Raw genomic sequence first — 20,362 nt, 5'->3', positions numbered from 1 at the left:
TGGAGGCCGTGGGCGGGCGCCTCCCGGACCCACGGCCCGGGTCCGGGAGGTCAGCCGATGGAGGCGGCCGTGGGCGGGCTCCTCCCAGACCCAGGGCCCGGGTCGCGGAGGTCAGCCGATGGAGGCGGCCGTGGGCGGGCTCCTCCCGGACCCACGGCCCGGGTCGGGGAGGGCAGCCGATGGAGGCGGCCTTGCGCGGGCTCCTCCCGGACCCACGGCCCGGGTCCCGGAGGGCAGCCGATGGAGGCGGCCGTGCGCGGGCTCCTCCCGGACCCACGGCCCGGGTCCGGGAGGGCAGCCGATGGAGGCGGCCGTGGGCGGGCGCCTCCCCGACGGACGGCCCGGGTCCGGGAGGGCAGCCGATGGAGGCGGCCGTGCGCGGGCTCCTCCCGGACCCACAGACCGGGTCCGTGAGGGCAGCCGATGGAGGCGGCCGTGCGCGGACTCCTCCCGGACCCACAGCCAGGGTCCGGGAGGGCAGCCGATGGAGGCGGCCGTGCGCGGGCTCCTCCCGGACCCACAGACCGGGTCCGTGAGGGCAGCCGATGGAGGCGGCCGTGCGCGGACTCCTCCCGGACCCACAGCCAGGGTCCGGGAGGGCATCCGATGTTGGCGGCCGTGTGCGGGCGCCTCCGGGACCCACGGCCCGGGTCCGGGAGGTCAGCCGATGGAGGCGGCCGTGCGCGGGCTCCTCCCGGACCCAGGGCCCGGGTCTGGGAGGGCAGCCGATGGAGGCGGCCGTGCGCGGGCTCCTCCCGGACCCACGGCCCGGGTCCGGGAGGGCAGCCGATGGAGGCCGCCGTGCGCGGGCTCCTCCCGGACCCACGGCCCGGGTCCGGGAGGGCAGCCGATGGAGGCGGCCGTGGGCGGGCGCCTCCCCGACGGACGGCCCGGGTCCGTGAGGGCAGCCGATGGAGGCGGCCGTGGGCGGGCTCCTCCCAGACCCAGGGCCCGGGTCACGGAGGTCAGCCGATGGAGGCAGCCGTGCGCGGACTCCTCCCGGACCCACAGCCAGGGTCCGGGAGGGCAGCCGATGGAGGCGGCCGTGCGCGGGCTCCTCCCGGACCCAGGGCCCGGGTCGCGGAGGGCAGCCGATGGAGGCGGCCGTGCGCGGGCTCCTCCCGGACCCATGGCCCGGGTCCGGGAGGTCAGCCGATGGAGGCGGCCGTGCGCGGGCTCCTCCCGGACCCACGGCCCGGTCCGGGAGGGCAGCCGATGGAGGCGGCCGTGGGCGGGCGCCTCCCTGACCGACGGCCCGGGTCCGGGAGGGCAGCCGATGGAGGCGGCCGTGGGCGGGCTCCTCCCGGACCCACGGCCCGGGTCGCGGAGGTCAGCCGATCCAGGCAGCCGTGGGCGGGCTCCTCCCAGACCCACGGCCCGGGTCCGGGAGGGCAGCCGATGGAGGCGGCCGTGCGCAGGCGCCTCCAGACCCACGGCCCGGGTCGGGCATGAAGCTGATCATGGCGGCCGAGCGTGGGCGCCTCCCCGACCCACGGCCAGTTTCAGGGCTAGAAGAGGATCTGGCTGGAGGGCAAAGCCGCCTCCTAGGCCAACAGGCTGGGCTGCTCGCTGCCTTCTCTCAGCGGCAGCCTTCCCTGGGACTGGGGGACTCCTGCGGGCCTGGGCGCCGCCATCTTGTGTCTATGGGCGCCGCCATTTTTGTCGCGGAGTGATGGTTAATTTGCATACTACTCTATTATTAGATAGGATTGCAACTGGAACTCCTCAATGAGGATTACATTTGAGGATTCATGGAGACACTCATGTGTCTGGTACATAGCTGATGACCAATAAGCATTATTTGTTATTATTGTTATTATTATTTTAAACTTCCCTAAAACAGGATATAGTCAGTGACTTAGAATTTTATGTTGATGAAGTATTCTCCATATGAACTGCTGTGCCTTTTTGCGTTTGTTTTCTTGTGTTCCCTATAATTAGTCATTAACATTTTTCAGTTGCTTAGTATATTCTGAGAAGTGCCAAGCACTTAACATGAATTTATTGCACTTGAATCTTATAACAACCTATGCGACAGATGCATACTATAGATTTTTACATATTACAGATAAAGAAGCTGAAGTTTAGAAAAATTAACGGAATTGGCAATACATCCATTAAATGATTAAAATGTACTGAAAAACTGAGCTGTTAGCCAATATGATCTTTTGCTTTCCTGTAATGTGAGAATATGAAGCATCTAAACACTCTCCCGATAATACCAACATTGGAATCTGACTAGTCTTCATTCAGATGGGTCACCTAAAGTGTCCTCAGTATGTTCCATGTTAAGTTCTCCCTCCAGTGTTTTCTCATGTATAAATCAAAAAAGAAAAGAAATCCTGTGAAAATGTTTTTCACTCTCACTTCTTGGAAAACCTTTGCATGACAAAATGTTCTAGTACTCTTCCAAGAAAAGAAATCCTTTACAATTGGAAATTTTAATTAAAATCAGAAAGGCTTTGTGTGACCCAAAGCAGCCAAATGAATGAGGATATTGGAAAATTAGGAAATAATCCAAGTTCTTAAGCAGAGTTAATAGGGCATCTCATCCTGGGATAAGAGCAGTATTGTGCTCTTGGATACATTTGTGTGTTGCCCTTGACATTTGAAATGTCACTTCAAAAGAAATTACACATTCAACATATCATTCAGACGGTAATCATTCAATCTGAAGGATCCAAGACTCATTTCTAGAAACAGAAAGCTTTTGTAATTTGTTTTTCTGTGACTTCCTCATGGGTGATATAATGGTTATACTCAATAGCCTCTTTTTATACATGTTTTCTTCATATGGTGTATAACTGCTTCTTGTTTCAATGGTATGTGTGTTATGGACCACGTAGACATAAGTATCCTATATAATAAAGAATTAATATACTAATTAGATCGAATAGCAGAACGACCATCCAAGCGACCTTCCAGACGAAACCAGGGCTGCGAGGGCTGAGCCCCTTGCGTGAAATTTGTGCATTGGGCCTCAGTCTATCAATAAGTTGTCATTCGGTATGATCCTGCATCATGTCACCCAGGCCCCACTATTTGGAATAATGATTTTCCTAGAGCTTCTTTATTGATAACTAGAGGCCTGGTGCACAAAATTCATGCATGAGTAGGGTCCTTAGGCTTGGGAGGCAATCAGGGCTGATAGGGGCCTTCTGGGTGCCAGCTGGGGCCTTCCTTCCCCAGTGGCCAGCTGCCTTCCTTTGTTCTGCCCCGCTCCCTGCTGGTCAGCGCACGTCATAACGAGCAATTGAACTCCCGGTCTCCTGGTCGAACTCCTGAGGGGACACTTTGCATATTAGCCTTTTATATATAGGGATGACTTGCTAAAAAGGATTACATATGTAGGTAAGTTAACATTTTCCCCTTTATGACTCAGAAGGAAACTTTAGTATCCATGAACCTCCTAGCCAGCTTTACTAGGCATTTCAATTAGTGTCAGAGCATATATCTTGAACCTTTACTTTTCCCTATCTCTCCTATATTAAGGAGATAGAAGGGCTAAGCAGTCAGGGACAGGACCTTGGGGGAGGGAGAAGAGTGGGGAAGTCCTTGAATAATAGGACAGATGTGAACAGGATACAGCTTTCTGACTGTACCACAGAGACAAACAAAAGGATCTAGAACTGACCCTAGGTGGAATTGCTAAGCAACCCAGCTGGGCGGGAAAAGAAGGGCACATGGGAGACATGAGCTTTAAAATGTATGGATCTTGCTAAGACAGGCAGCTTGCAGATAACCAATCACAGGGATGTTGCTAAGGCGGGATTATTTGAAAGCACTAATTAGGATCTAGCAAAGCATGTATCTACCCTACACAAAGAAGAACACACTCTTCTCTTCTCTCTCTAGCTTCTATGGAAGAGGATAGGTTCCTCTCTGCCCTTGTGGCTTATGACTGTGTGGGACTCCACACAAGGACTAATGGACTTTAATTAGCTTGGGTGCTGAACTACAACATGGAATGGAAGCTCTGGACACTGGCCTACTTTTCGAAACCCAGATGCACCTTTTCCAGGACTTGCTTGGGGTGCATGGAACTTTGGAACCTGAGACAAAGAAGCTTCATGAGTAAAGCTTTGGGCCCCCTTCCTGCTGCCGCCTGCGGCAAGAAGTCCATCTACGCTCAATAAACTTTGCCTCTGTTCACCATTTTTGTCCGTGAATCCATTCTTCGGTTTTGCGAGACAACGGAATCGGACCAGAGCAGAAAATTTGGCATCAATATGACAGGGTCCCTGGTATAGGGCCTTTCTAACATTTGTCAGCTCTCTCAATCTATCCTTTTTCCATCTAATAGAGAATGTAGTTTGAGGGTTTTTCCCTCCACAGTGCACAAATCTTTATTAGCAGGTGTCAAGGGTACAAACTAGTAACAATTCCAGAGGAATCCAAAGGAGGCAGGACATGGCTCCTTCCCCCCAGCTGAGGGCCTGTAACCAGACCAGCACTTGGCTGTGGCCACCTTGGACCCAGCAGTCTTCAAACAAGATCCCAGAGGAAAAGGAGCAACGCCGCCGAAGAGGCCTGGGCTGGGTACCATCATGGGCTGCTTGGCCTCTGCTCCCAGCACAGCTCAAAGACTCCAGGTAGGGTTGTTAGGAGACTGGCTAAAACTATCCCTCTCCAAGCCAAGGAAGAGGTGTGAGGTTGCGAGCTCCTGTGGGATTTAAGAAAGCTACTTCCGGTTGTTGTCCTGAGTCCTGTTCTCCCATTTAGCCAACTTTGCAGCACTATTTAGATTTTAAAAGATAAATTCCTACAACTTCTTTAATGCCACTTCTGTCATTTGTTTTGATTCATAAACCAAATATTTTGCTAGGAAGCTAAAAATTTGAAAATGTACTTAAACACACTAAAATCATCAAAAATTAGAGTTCACCCTTGTTAAGTCTTACTAATCATGGATTTAATTATTTCATGAATAAAATAATTCATATATCATGGTGCATAGTGCATTTCCTCTTGAAGGATCTAGAAAGCCAAAAAAGTAATTTTTTTCTCCTTTCACAAATTCAGCCCTGTGTGTTTGTTTATCCATGCTTTTAGTATTTTGTGATTTCTAATTATGGAGGACATTAACACTTTGAGTTGATCACCAACATTTTCAAAATTATGATGTGCTATTTGAAGCAAGTCTGAATTAATAAACTGTAACTGCATTGTGGGAAGTCAAGTTTACATATATATGTATATAGTTTATTAGCAGCAGTAATACATGTTTTGTAACAAAAATGTATATATTAATGAAATATTTATAGGTATTGGCTTTTCTTACTATAGTGCACTCAGGAAAGAATGTTATGTAGAAAAAAAATGCTCTTATCAAAATTACTTTCAATCTTCTTATCATGCACCACACACATATTGAGGATCTAGCAATATACTCTAAGATCTTAAGAAGACAATCAAATTCTGTGATTCTAAGAAGCATTTTAAAAATTATACCTCAGCTGCTTCATTTTCTTCTTGAAGTAAAGTGTGCTGAAATTCTGTTCCAATCTTCTTAGTTTTTTCAGCAGCTGTCCGTTTCTCTTCTTCATAGGACATTGCAAGTATGCCCAAGAACAAACTTGCCATGTAAAAGGCAAACCAAAAACTTATTATAATAAAAAATATCATGTAGATCTTTCCAGAAGCATAAAGAATCTAAGGATAGGTGGAAAACAGGGCAAAAAAAAGGAAAATGTTATTTGTCTTCCTGTAATCTTTTTTAAAATAAAAATGAAGATTTTTATGAAAATAATTTAGTCATAAGTGAAATGTAATCACAAGACAGTTCAAGCACTGGCTCTATGTGGAAAAATAAGCAAAATGAACTTCAACTTTAGACTTATCTAAGGTATAAAATATATAGTACAAAACCAAAGAAAGATTTGAGTAATTTAATTAATATAGGGTAAGCATTTGACTTTTATGTCTTCATTAATAAAGAAAACATAGTAAAAGAAAAAAATTGTCATCTCCCAATAAAGAAAGCTGGATGATCTAAATATGGAAGGTTATTTTCTTTGCAATGGAATCTTTAAATATATGAAATTTAATAAAGTTAGAAAATGAATGTTTACAGATTACTTTCTTCTAATAATTACTTTATGTTAATATTACAACAAAATCCAAAATTAGGTATTCAAAGGGATGGGGAACAGAAATATTTCTGTACCTGTCAGAATATCTATTTGGTAAAGAACTTTAGGATTAATCACAAGGGAAAGACATATAATTCACTTACATGTATTCATTTATAGATAGAAAAATACTAAATTTTAGATTTCCAAAGTAAGCATTAACTAGTTTTTATTTCATAATAAGTACCTAAGACAGATCATAAAATTAAAAAAATTTAGAAAATTACAAGTAGACATTACAAATCCAAAATATAGTCCATTGATTTAGCCTTCTCGTTAAAAATATATGAACAAAGTCAAGAAAAAAATGGGAATAGTTTAATTTTTAAATATCCATTTGATTCAATAAATAAGCATTATTTACAGAAAATATTGTGTTGATATAAAGAGTTAAGAATGTACTGATTAATAGGAAGTTGTAACATTCCATGAGGAATAATTTTCATTAATCTATAGTATATAGTCTTTAAAAATATTTTTAATAAACCCTCGTATCCCAATGAGTCAACTGTTTAAGATTTGGTTAAATATTTTTTCCTATTGAACTAGCTGTCATTTACTGTACTATATTCAGGAGTCAGAATCCTCTCTGAATAAAAAACTTGAATCTTTGTTTTAATTATTATTATATCTTCTTGAGAAACTATGGCACACAAATCATCAGTGATGAAGACAGACTTTCAGAATTTGGATTTCAAGTCTGATAACAGCAAGCCTTCTGTTACAACTGAGGCATGATTGAACATTAAAGAGAAATGAGAATAGAAGAATTGAAAAGAAATAGCCCATTGTAGGTATTCAATAAATAATTATGTAATACTTGGTAATCTCATAGGTTCAAATTTGTGACTGAAGAATTGGTACCCAGAAATCTTCTTAACTTAGTTCATATCACAGAGCAGGACAGTGATCCCTGTATATACCTGTGTTGTAACTTTGAAGAGGTTACGCAGCCACTGTGAACTTAGTGTCTTCATATAAAAATCAGATGTATATATACGCACCATGTAAGATTGTTGTAAAGGTTAAATGAGATATCACACATAAGAGTACAAACTTCAATACAGTGTTAGGGTATAGTTTGACCCTTAATAATTCTTGTTCTCTTTCCTTCTGTCTTCAAATGCTTCACATCCAAATGTAATAAACTATGTCACATTTGAACATTGTCTTGAAAGGGAGGGGCGTGGTACCATGCTTATGTGCATGGCAGATTCTCTCTGTTCTTACCTGATGATACAGTGCTTCAGGGTAATCCTGCATCACCAACCGGAATAGGGCTAACAAGGCCCAGCCAAAGTTGTCAAAATTTGTGTAGCCATTATCAGGATTCATGCCAGCTTTTATACACGCATATCCTTCAGGACACTGACTAAAGAATACAAAGAAAAGAACAACTGCTTACTTTTAGGTGACTTCCAGATTATGGCCAAATCATAAATATAGAACATTTGCCCATAAATAAGAAAGGGCTCTTGTTTCCATAGGGAGCAATCTTCTCCCAAACAATTTCCAGTGGAAAGCTGCAAATGAGTTAGATTTTTAAGTTGGTATAAGTGAAGAGTGTTAATTAAGCTAAAAAGAAAAGGGGCCTGACAAGTACTTTTTGCCAAGCCTTTGTTAAAGTTTTCTTTAGTACCCAATATCAGCGTGAAGTTATGAATGATGAAATATTACATAATAAAAATAAAACTACAAGAGTTAAGGGTTTAATTTTTAATTGGTCTCACCTCAAATCCTTAGATCCTATATCTAAGGGTGAGAAAACATTTATTACATCAGTAATTACAAGCAGTACTTGCACTACCATGGAAAGAACAAATAATATTTCATTTCCTTTTATGGAGTCTTCATACTTTTATCTACTGGGGGCTTGAGTGTTGAGGTCAATTATTACAGTAGTGGCCCAATAAATGATTATCTATCCTAGTTCCCTCATACATTATTTTGGCTTTGGCCATGTGTCTTTTTTTGAACATTGGTTAATGGTTAATAAATGTGATACAAACATAGGTATAAAAAGTAATTACGCATTGAGGCTTGCTAAATTGTTGATCCACATAATCTGAACAAATGAATATTTGTTTTTAAGGCACTAACTTTTGGGATCATTTATCCTGCAGCAAAGTATGATGGCTACAGGTGAAGTATTGCATGACTTTCTGGCCTTGAAATATATTATTGTGATTCTGGATATTCATAACCAGGTATCTTCAATATGTGTTAGGAATGTCCACAAAGAGGAGTTAGCTGGTGTTGTATACGACAGACACAATGGGATGAGTTCACAATTTGGACTTGAGAATAGAGTGTAAACCCAGAAGTGGCTGGGCAAAAAGAGTTGAGCAAATATCTAAATCAATGAAATACGACAAAACTGCATAATTTAGGCTCCTCTCCCCATCATGTGCCATTTGTCAACCTGGGCCCCTGCGCCTAAGAAAAAGTAAGCCTACAGATGGGTATCAAGTCATCCAGCTGCGGAAAGTAGCATAAGGAACTCCGAAAGGCATTGCACTGTCAAGAAGCACTTTATTTCTACTTTATTATCTCTTCATCTGAAATTATAGGACAAGACATGAGAGCTGTGTTCTCACTGAAGAATTACTTATAAATATTGTTTTCAAGAACAATAAGCTTTTTCTTAATTAAAATTATAGTCATAAAAGATAGACAAGCCATAAATAAGTGAAATAACAGCATATCTTTAATATTTCTTTCTTCAAAGGCTTGGGGCCAAAGAAAAGATTTTATTGTCTTTTTTTGGTATTTTCTGCTAGCTCTGAGGCACGCTGAAAACAGAAAAAAATCAGATCTTGTTTAAGTCCCAGCTCTGCTGTTTCCAAATGAGCATTATATCTTTCTTGACCTTAAACAAATCATTTAGCTAGCTTGCCCATTGTTTTCTAAAAAAAAAAAAAATAGAATCGGTTTAATAGTATTCCATACTATTCATTCTCAGCATGGTTTCAATGAAAAAAATAGATGATCTAATCAAATAGGAACCATAAGTAAAGATAATAATTATCCAATAAATATAATTGATTGGTAATACTGACTTGACAGAAGAAAACATTAACCTCACTTACCTGGCATCTGATCCGTTGCCACAAAGGAGAGCATATCTTTCTCCTTCCAAATAATAATAGTTTTCTGTTTCTGAAAATAAGAAATAAATTATATTCTATATCTAATTTTCTAATCTTGAGTGAACAGCATATCTGAAAGCCATTTAAACCTCTATAGTGAGAAGAAATTAGCATATAGCCTGGCTTTCTTTTTTTATTGTCTAAAGTTTTACATATGTCTCCTCTCCCCCACATTGTCCCCCCTGCCCCTCCAGCCATTCCCACCCCAGGCAAGCCCCCACCACCCCAGTGTCTGTGTCCATTGGTTATGCTAATATGCATACATATAAGTTCTTTGGTTGCTCTCTAACCCCCGACATCCTCTGCCATTTGTCTCTGGATCTATTTTTGTTCATCAAATTATGTTGATCATTATATCCCACATATGAGTGAGATCATGTGATATTTATCTTTCTCTGCCTGGCTTATTTCACTTAGCATAATGCTCTCCAGTTCCATCCATGCTGTTGCAAATGGTAAAAGTTCCTTCTTTTTTATCGAGGCTTAGTATTCCACTGTGTAGATGTACCACAGTTTTTTAATCCACTCATCTGCTGATGAGCACTTAGGTTGTTTCCAAATCTTAGCTGTTGTAAATTGTGCTGCTATGAACATAGGAGTGCATATATCCTTCCTGATTGGTATTTCTGGTTTCTTGGGATATAGTCCTAGAAGTAGGATCACGGGGTCAAATGGGAGTTCCATTTTTAACTTTTTGAGGAAACTCCATACTTTTATCAAGGAAGCTGTCTCAGCATCTGAAGCACAGGCCAAAAGTCCTCTGGCAATTCATCTACTTCACTGACCTGAACGTGACAAAACTCAGTGTAGAAAGAGGAGAATCCCTTTCAAAATTAGAGTTCAAGAAAATGAATGTAACCAGCCAGGTACATCCAGACCCCTGAAGGAAAATTTCCTAAAACTAGTATGTTGGAAAGCCAAGGGTCTTTATTTCCAAGATTTATTCCTGATGCTCTTCCTGAGCAGAAGACAAGATTTTCTGTCTTTGGGTTAAATTTCCATTCTCTTCTCACTTCGAAGCTTATTTTTCTTCATTGAGCAGCCAGAGCCAATTATTTCCCTGGTGTCACCTAATTTCAACCACAACCGAAGCTGATCTGAATTATAGCCCATAGAATTTATCCAGATATCCTTACCTGTCTATTAAAATGTAAACTGTGTATTTATAAATATAGTTACCAGGGTTGGGAACATGCATTCCTAGGAGCATTTATTTTTAGATCCTAAATTCAAATCACAGAAATCAAACCCATGAGAGCAGTCTGAGTGTGTGTGTGTGTGTGTGTGTGTGTGTGTGTGTGTGTGTGTAAGAGTATATACATACAAAAAATACATGTACACAAAATTGTACTATATATGTTATATATACAAAATTGAATTACTCCAATCTCAAATAATGTCACTTAAATTTGTCATCTAAAATCATTTTAGAAGAATTTTTAAATTATACATAATTAGAAACCATTGATCAAACCTCTTGAATAGCAGTTAAAAACGAAATGACAACCAAAGAACTTATGTGTATATATGCATAACCCAATGACACAGACAATAGTGAGACGAAAGTCTGAGGAGGGGATGGGAGTGAGGAGGAGGGAGTCAAGGGGGGGAAAGGGGGACATCAGTAATACTTTCAATAATAAAGATAAATTTTAAAAAACAATTGAAATTTGACATTAGTAAAACTGGACAGTCCCAAATACTTTTCTATGTACAAGGATTATGACGTGGCAATTAGGTTAATAATACTATATTTCAGCAGCTCCTAGCATGCTATTTGAGGAAATGGATTGACTATTTTAAAGAGGTAATCTTTAAAAGTGATTTGTTCTTAATATATTTTAACAAAGATGAAAATAACCTGTTTTCTTAGCAATAATTAGTGAAGTAGCAAAAATTATTTTTAAGTAATTAGCATATTTTGTTACATTGTCAAAGCAACCAAAGGGTATTTCAATTGTAATCTAACATTTAATATCCATCTCCTAATGTCCTCACCACTAAAATTGGGGCATTGAAATAGACACATGTCATAAGGAAACATTTCACATACTCATATGCTAATAATTCTGTATTACTTGCATCATTATCATTTCATGGGGAAAACTAAAGAGTAGAATTGATTAAGATTTATTTTAGAACTTATTAAATCCAAAGTATAAATTAATGTAGAAGGACTACATAAGGTTAATCAATATTTGGTTTTTATTAGTTGAAAAATATGCTTTTATTTTTTTCTAAATTCTGTCAGAAAGGACCTGATAATTTTAATGTGAGAGAAAAATCCAGTAAGAGTATGGTCTGTGTAAAGGGAATGGGTATTAAACCTGGATTGTGCTTGGTTAGAATCCTGATTTTATCCCCATGTAGTTACAGTATTCTGGAGCATTCACTAAATTTCTCTGAACTTCATTTCCTTATTTGTACCAGGGGTTATTCATGTCTCCTCTGCAAGATTATGGTAAATATTATTTCTATTAGCCTAAAATATGCTCAAAATTGGAAACTTTAGAGATCCAAAAGATGCTATCATGAAAGTGAAAAGACAAACCATAGAATGGAGAAAATGTTTTCAAATCATGTATCTGATAAGAGTCTAGAATCCAGGATATATAAAACCTTATTTTGATTCAATAATAAACAGAAAAATAACTCAAAGAGAAATAGATTAGAATAGACATTTCTCCAAAGAAGAAAGTAAAAGAAGTTAGTCACAAAAGACCATACACTGCTTGATTCCATTTATATGAAACTAGTGACCTGGTGCACGAAATTCATGCATGGGGGTGTGTGTCCCTCAGCCCAGCCTGCACCTTCTCCAATCTGGGACCTCTCGAGGAATGTCCGACTGCCCATATAGGATCGGGCCTAAACGGGTAGTCAGACATCCTTCTCACAATCCAGGACTGCTGGTTCCCTACTGCTCGCCTGCCTGCCTTCCTGATTGCCCCTAACTGCTTCCGCCTGTCAGCCTGATCACCCCCTAACCACACTCCTGCCAGTCTGATTGATGCCTAACTGCTCCCCTGCCAGCCTGATTGCTCTTATCTGCCCTTCCCTGCAAGCCCGGTTGCCCCCAACTTCACTCCTCTGCCGGCCTGGTCACCCCTAACTGCCCTCCCCTGCAGGCTTGATCACCCCCAACTTCCCTCCCTTGCAGGCCTGGTCTCTCCCAACTGCCCTCCCCTGTTGGCCTGATTGCCCACAACTTCCCTCCCTTTCAGGCCTGGTCCCTCGCAACTGCCCTCCCCTGCTGGCCATCTGTGGTGGGCATCTTGTGTCCACATGGGGGCAGCCATCTTTGACCACATGGGAGCAGCCATCTTGTGTGTTGGAGTGATAGTCAATTTGCATATTACTCTTTTATTATATAGGATGTCCAGAATAGGAAAGTATATAGATACAAAAAGTAGATTAGTGGTTGCCAGGGGCTGGTGCAAGGGGAATGAGAAATGAATGGTAATGGATAGGAGTTTCTGTTTAGGGTGATGAAAATGTTCTAGAATTAGATAGTGGTGATGGATATAAAACCTTGTGAACAAACTAAAACTGTGACTATTATGGTACATAAATTATACCTCAATTTTAAAAAATAGAACTAAAAATACCCCCCGTCCCCCTAAAGAAGCATTTAAATTGTTTAACATAGATGGCAAGTGATTCTTACCTCGAATATAACATGGGTTTCTGGTTCTGTTGTGCAGGATTTCAGTTTCATTTTCTTGGGGCCATCGGAAACATTTATGCTTTAGGTTGCCCATGAAGAACCCCATCCCAATTAGAGAAAATATGATCAGAAAAAATAGAGTAAGGATAATGATACTGGTAAGTTTCTTCAAGCATTGGAGCAGGATCCCTACATAAGACTTCACACCTGAAAAGAGACAAGTTTGTTTCCAATAAAGTAATATACTTTAGTAAAGCAACATTAGCAAACTTCTCCCATGGCAAATACATATCCATTGAAATTGGTAGCTTTGTGTTTCATAATCTAATTTACCATTATCTAGGTCTAATAAATAAAATGAATAAAACACCAAACTGGAAGGTTTTTGTATAATTGCTAATGTTTTTATACTTAACAAAATAATGTAGTCACAATATATTTTATAATTAGGCATTTGTTTGTTTCTCTTTACTACATAAAGGACAGACTTTATCTCTTGGTTACTGCTTTTCATATCAATCACTATTGTTTATAAGCATATGTAAAATATAGAGTTATTAATCAAAATGAGTTGAAAATGTTGAAACAAAAACTAGTTTGAAACAGCAGTATTCTATAATATTCTTTCATTAATTTTTAAGAATTCATTTTTTGGAGCTGATTAAATAAGAGATGTAAAACCAATGGATAAACCAAACACTACATATGTATATAACCAAGTCTTCATTAAAAATGAAATATTTAACAAGTATTTCCATTTTATTAGAAGAAAAAATGGGAACACTTTACTACAATGTAATTTCTGTGACTACCATAATGAATTTTTAAAACATGTATATTTGCACTGTACTTCGGTTTGGCAACTACCCCGAGCCCTCTGTATATTATTTTACTGAAAAATGTTTCATATTGTTTTATTGGAGTAGCTCTTAAATAATATCACATGTGTGTGTTTGTATATGTGTATATATGTATGTGTGTATACATATACAGTATATATAAACCAGGTTTTTGTGAGTTTTATTCTTTGGTAACATTTTGTTTGAAGGTAAAAAAGTCACCATCCAATTTTACAGAATCAAACTTATTAATAATTTTCTTTGTTATCTACCATTCATTGTTACCTACCATATGCCAACTTTGACTTTGATTTCTTGGTATTGTTTTCCCCTTCATTTTAGTTTTAAACTTTTATTTTGTTTTAGTTTAGGTATCTCTGGGGGAGTTCAATTTATTTCTGATTTAATATCAAAGTCTCTACATTTTAACAGAAACATTTAACTCAATTATTTTTATTTTCATAAATTGCCTTTATTTTGGATTGGCCTTTGCCATTTTGGTTTCCTATTTTATATTTCCCTTATGATTTTCTATGTGTTTTATCTTTCCTAAATTAACTTTAATATTTTTCTTTTTTCTTCTAGTATGTCTATTTTGAGCACCTGTATCAAACTAAAATTCTTATTTTCAACAAACGTACTCTCTACATCAAAAATAAAACTGTATCTACCATAGTCTTCTCATATAAGAACATTATCATTTTTGCTTTCTCACATTTCTCAGTTTCTAGTTCTCATTTTTATTAATATAATTTTGAACCTCTGACCTAATTATAATAGTTGAATTTTATGGATTTAGCATTGTATATTATTTTTCATGATTTACAGGAAAGATAACATTGATATTCTTACAAAGGCTTGTCAGAAAATATAAATTCGTGCAAGTAGGGAGTGGAGGAGACTTGGATGAATGTGCCTGACCTAAAGGGTAAGCTGCTCTTCAATTACAGGTGGTAGTTGCATCCAGGAATTTGGTTGGATTGATGCTGACAATTTATCCAAATTAATTTAGATTTGAATGTAAAATCACCAGATTTTTATAAGGTTGGTATTTATTCCAAAGTTTTTAAAAGCACAAACAACATATGTTTCTAGTTCAAGAATGACCCACAGATGTCCAAGTTAGAATTTATAATATTTGTATTCTGTTTTGCAACCCACTAACAACATAATTTGGAATTCATTCTCTGTTGAAATGATTTAAGACTTCGTTGTGATTACTTTTGATAGTAAATCTTCTCATTGTTGAATATTTTATTTTTATATTTTTGTTTTTCAGCAGACATTCAGGAAAGACACATGTAAAATTCAAGAACTCTTGGGTGACTGAGATTATTTTTCTGTTCACTTCACACATAAATGACAAACAGGTATGAAGTTCTGATGTCATAACCTCCCTGCCTACATGCCCTCCAAGTTCTGAAACTCTACTGCCCACTCACGAGGTCTAAGGATTACCTTTCCATAGGCTCTTTATCTTTGCTTTTTTGCTTGTAGGAGTTTTGTAATACTTTTATGAATGTATCATTTATTTATTTATTTGTTTGTTTATTTATCTAGTATAAAGATGAGCCTTTTCTATTTGTAACTAAGGTCTTTCTCAATTTAAGTCAGGGGTCCTCAAACTTTTTAAACAGGGGGCCAGTGCACTGTCCCTCAGACCGTTGGAGGGCCGGACTATAGTTTAAAAAAAAACTATGAACAAATTCCTATGCACACTGCACATATCTTATTTTGAAGTAAAAAAACAAAACAGCAAAAACACCAGCATGTGGCCAGTGGGCTGTAGTTTGAGGACGCCTGATTTAAGTGATTAAAAAATTCTAGTGTATTTTTTAATAATTTGTCTTTTACATTTTTCTGCCTCCTTTTTAGTATTACCTATTATCCATAAAATGAAACTTAAATTTTCTCTCCTTTATTAATCCATCCAATTTTTGGTTCTACTGTATTAATATAGAATGTCTCTAATTTTTCTGTACAACAGATTTTGCTTTACCATAATATTATAGAGATGATACTATATTTTAGTGCCATCAAATATTAACCAAAGTTATTATAATTTTATATTTTAGTTTTAACAGTATTTTTATTTTTCATTTTATAATCTCATTTTCCTCTTTTGCTTCAAAGAGTCTCAATTTTCTTCTATTGGGACTACAAAATATGATATTTTTGTGCTTGCTCCTATTTCTTAGAGCACTATTTTTAAAGAAAAAAAAGAGAATTATTTTCATTCTCTTAAATAGTATGTTTCTCTTTCTGTGTTGCAAAATATTTTTATACATTTTATATTGCTGCTATGTGCCTTGATTACTTTCTCCCTTGTAAAGAGCAGATCCTACCAGCCTGAGTGCTCTGAACTCTAGTGTGTGTATTCCTCTTGTATTAGCCGGGATGCACCTGATTTCTTCTATAATCCTTGCCAAGATTAAGATGCAGTTGATGCAATTTTATGTTCTAGTGATTTGTAGAGACCAGTAAGGAAGTTCAGACTATGACTATTCCTAGTAGGGCAATTCTCACTGGTTTCTTCACTGGGTTGGGCAAAACTGTCATGCACAAATCATGTTTATTATACACCTCTACTGAGATATAACTCACAAACCATACAATTCACCCATTTAATGTGTACAATTTAATGTTTTAGTATGGCCACATGGTTATGCATCCATCACCACACTCCCCAATCTTTTTGCTGTTTTGCCAACCTGGAATTTGTTTGAATTGATACACAGTATGCATGTGTTTGGCATTCTTCATGGGGTACCAGTGCACAAAAGTTGCCTGTAGTTCTTACTTTTGGTATTATCACACTTGCCTCAGGGTTTATTAATCTACTAACTATTTCATATTAGTCTGAATCATAGCAGCAAAAAAAAAAACAAAACCCTCTGATTGGAGTTTTCCTACTTTGTTGTTTTTATTCATTCTGAATGACAAATTAGAAGGTTTTATGATATCTTCAGGAATGGGAGCTAAAATTTGTCCTCAGCATCTTCCATCAATGTGGTCACAGCCTTATTTAGCAGGAACTCCTTGAATTTTGTAGAATATGGAATACACCCTATCCAAGCACTCAGAACAAAAGGGAATTTATCTTATTTTACATTACTTTTTTCATTTCATCTGGTTGTTAGATGAAATTAGAAAAAGGAGAAGTTAGATTAGATATCTGTCTAGGCTGCTGTCTCTCTAAGAAGTCTAAAGACAATTATATAAGTTCATATTTAAGATATAAGAATAAATAAATAGATAAATATTAAAAATAGAAAAATTATATTTTTGATTGATCTCTACATTTTATAATTAATTAACCCACCTCAAATAAATAACAGTCAAATGTGTAATTTTTTGCCTTTCCTGTAATGACTGAAACAAATTTAAAGATCAGATAATTCATTAATTGAATAAGCTGAAGCAGTATTTAATTTAATATTTCTCCAAACAATAACAGAGGAATTCAAATGATTATATGGGAGTACATAAAACAAAATGAAGAAAAGGAACTCAATATCATTTCTTACCTTGGTTTAAGGGAATAATTTTCAAAATTCTCAAACTTCTTGCAACTCTAAATATTGGTGTGAAGTTTAGAGGCGAATATATTGTTATGTGCCTGTGGAATTAAGTTAGAGTTATTTAGAGGTTATACAACGTATCTTTGGCTCCTTATGTTCTTTAAAACTTATTTTAAAAACCATATATCCAAACATTTTCCTTGCTTTTATTGTTCCATTTTGAAAATAGTTTTATTACTGATTGGAAGACGAAGATTGCTACAATGTGCAAAGTAGCCAGGTAAATATTAATCCACAAATAAATTATGAGAATTTATAAAATTTTGACAGTGAGTACTCTTAAGTCCATATTTATATCATCTTCATAAATATTTTGTTGCTTAACTAACAAAAAGATTATTTAAAATACAAAACCACAGTCTTTTAAAGGAATGAGTTTCAATGTAAGGGTTTAAGGTGATTCTGATGATGACAATGGTGATGGTGGTGATAGCAGAAGGCAGGGTACTTACTGGTCCAGAGCACAGACTCTGGATCGAGACTGCCTGTGTAGAAATCCACTCTTTACTAGCTGTGTGACAGAGAAAAATTACTTAACCTTTCTTGCCTCAGTTTCTTCAGAAGTAAGGTGTGGATAATACTTTCTTTTTCAGAGGGTTAGGACTAGGTGAGCTAATATATGTAAAGTGCATAGAAAAGCAACTGGCACATGCTATAAGATATCTAAATGTTAGCTATTAACTGTTTGCCAACAGCAACAGCAGAAATAATCTATACTAATAAAAGGGTAATATGCTAATTAGACCGGGAGACCTTCCAAATGTCCTTCTGGACAAAGCCATGGTGGTGGGGCTGAGGCAAAGGCAGTTAGGGGAGATCAGGCCAGGAGGGGAGGGCAGTTGGGGGTGATCAGGTTGGTGGGAGCAGGGTAGTTGGAGGCAAGCAAGCCAGCAGGGGGGCCAGTTGGGGGCAAGCAGGCCAGCAGTGGGGGGCAGTTGGGGGTGAGCAGGCCATCAGGGGGGCAATTGGGGGCAATCAGGCCGGCAGGGTGGGGGCAGGGGGCGAGCAGGCCAGCAGGCAGAGTGGTTAGGGGTGATCAGGCAAGCAGCAGGGTGAGCGGTTAAAAGCTAGCGGTCCCAGATTGTGAGAGGGATGTCCGACTGCCAGTTTAGGTCCGATCCTAAACCGGCAGTCAGACATCCCCCGAGGGGTCCCAGATTGAAAAGGGTGCAGGCTGGGCTTAGGGACACCCCCTCTCCATGCACAAATTTTGTGCAACGGGCCATTAGTGATAGTAATAGTAGAAGTAGTAGTGATAATTGCAATAATTTTAGCTACTATTTTTTATTGCTTACCATATGGCAGACACTAATTATTAACCTTTATAAAGATTTTTTGAAGAAAAATTCTTGACCCAAAATCTAGAAATAGAATATTATTTTTAATTTCTTTAATAGGGGTTCAACACCATTGATCACTCAGCTACAAAGCAGAGTATATTAAACAGATGCATTGAAAAAATAAATACACATGTAAATCATTAGAATTTAATGTAACAACACTCTATGAAATGTAGAAAATGTATGTGTGTGTATTTTTAAAATATCTTATTCAGATATCTAATATATTTACTGGTATTAAGAAAGGTAGCTAAAAAAAAATAGTAAATGTGAGACAGGACCAAATATGCTAGTATCCTCTGCTGAGTCTCCAGAAGATTTTCTGCTCACTAAAACTAACTTAAAAAGCAAAAATCAACCTCTATTTTCTTCATTTCATATTGAAAACATAGATAATATCCCATTCCTTTCATTCTTATTCCATATTCTATGACCTAGTTCAGTTGGAGCTGTCTGAGAGAACTCACTATGATTAGAATTTATAAAATACTCTATATTTGCAAAAATTTTTCGGGCAGAAAATTTTGCCAACTTCAATTTTTTAATGAAAAGTATATGCTTAGCAAGGTATTAAGATGTTCACAACTTAAATAAATACTCACTCAAACAAAGTTACACTGAAGTCAAGCCAGTTCCACGGATCACCAAAGAAGTAGAAAGATCCTGTCCAGATGCCTCTTGCAATGAGTTTTATAAGTATTTCAAATGTGTAAATTGCAAGCAAAGTGATCCTGCAGAAAAAATTATATATTAAAAATTATATATATATATATATATATATATATATATATATATATATCCTATCTAATAATAGACAAATATGCAAATTGACCGCACCTTCGCTACGCCAAGCCACGCCCACCAGCCAAACCACGCCCACCAAACAATCAGGATGAATATGCAAATTACCCCAACAAAGATGGTGACTAATTTGCATATCAAGACAGCGCAGAAAGAAGCCAAGAGCTGCAGAAGGGAGCAAAGCTGCAGAGAAGCAAGCAAGCCGGGGGGGAGGAGAAGGGAGGAGCGGAGGCGGGGCCGGGGGAGAAGGAAGTTGAGCAGGCTGGGCCGGGGGAGAAGGGAGGAGCGGAGGCGGGGCCGGGGGAGAAGGAAGGAGAGAGGGCTGGCGGAGAAGTTAGAAAAGCAGGGGGGCTGGCGGAGAACGCGGGGCGGGGGACAAGGGAGGAGAGCAGGCAGGGCGGGGTAGAGTGCAGCAGGAAACCTTATTGCAGGATTTTTCCTGCAATGGGAACGCTAGTATATTTATATATATATTGAAAATAATACATTGTCAGTTCTGAAATACAATGTTTATGATAACTGTCTGGCAAACAATCAACTAATGAACCAAGCAACCAACCAGACAATAAGAAAAGCAAGTGCCCTTTGAACCACAGACAGGCTTTAGATAGGGCTTCTAGGGTGGCATATGTCTCATGGCATTAACCATATAATTTGATTATCAGTTTTTTCAACAAATCCTAGCTCAAGGTTATATTCTCTCTATATATTCAGAAATATAAAATATCAACTTTATTCCATATTGGGGATCACACTGAATTGTAAAGGGGTTTAAAGACTAATTTTATCATATGTTTAAATAAAGATTTTTATAGTGAATCAGTACTATATTTATCTTTCAATTTCAACTAGTT

General features: G+C 38.9%; 1 protein-coding gene across 1 annotated transcript in view; it reads right to left on the bottom strand.

The window, feature by feature from the left end:
- SCN7A (sodium voltage-gated channel alpha subunit 7) overlaps positions 1 to 20,362 on the bottom strand; it is an 87,701-nt gene that overhangs the window by 41,662 nt on the left and 25,677 nt on the right. Inside the window, exons 5-10 of the mRNA XM_079782442.1 lie at positions 19,310 to 19,438; positions 17,314 to 17,405; positions 12,948 to 13,154; positions 9,221 to 9,290; positions 7,362 to 7,503; positions 5,452 to 5,652 (exon numbers count right to left, since the gene is read on the bottom strand). Of these exons, the coding sequence (XP_079638568.1) occupies positions 5,452 to 5,652; positions 7,362 to 7,503; positions 9,221 to 9,290; positions 12,948 to 13,154; positions 17,314 to 17,405; positions 19,310 to 19,438 (841 nt within the window). The remainder of the gene's footprint in view (positions 1 to 5,451; positions 5,653 to 7,361; positions 7,504 to 9,220; positions 9,291 to 12,947; positions 13,155 to 17,313; positions 17,406 to 19,309; positions 19,439 to 20,362) is intronic.

Source organism: Cnephaeus nilssonii, assembly GCF_951640355.1.
Source record: "Cnephaeus nilssonii genome assembly, chromosome: 10".
Lineage (NCBI taxonomy): Eukaryota > Metazoa > Chordata > Mammalia > Chiroptera > Vespertilionidae > Cnephaeus > Cnephaeus nilssonii.
The sequence above is the reverse complement of the archived record's forward strand: the minus strand, read 5'-3'. Positions and strand labels throughout refer to the sequence as shown.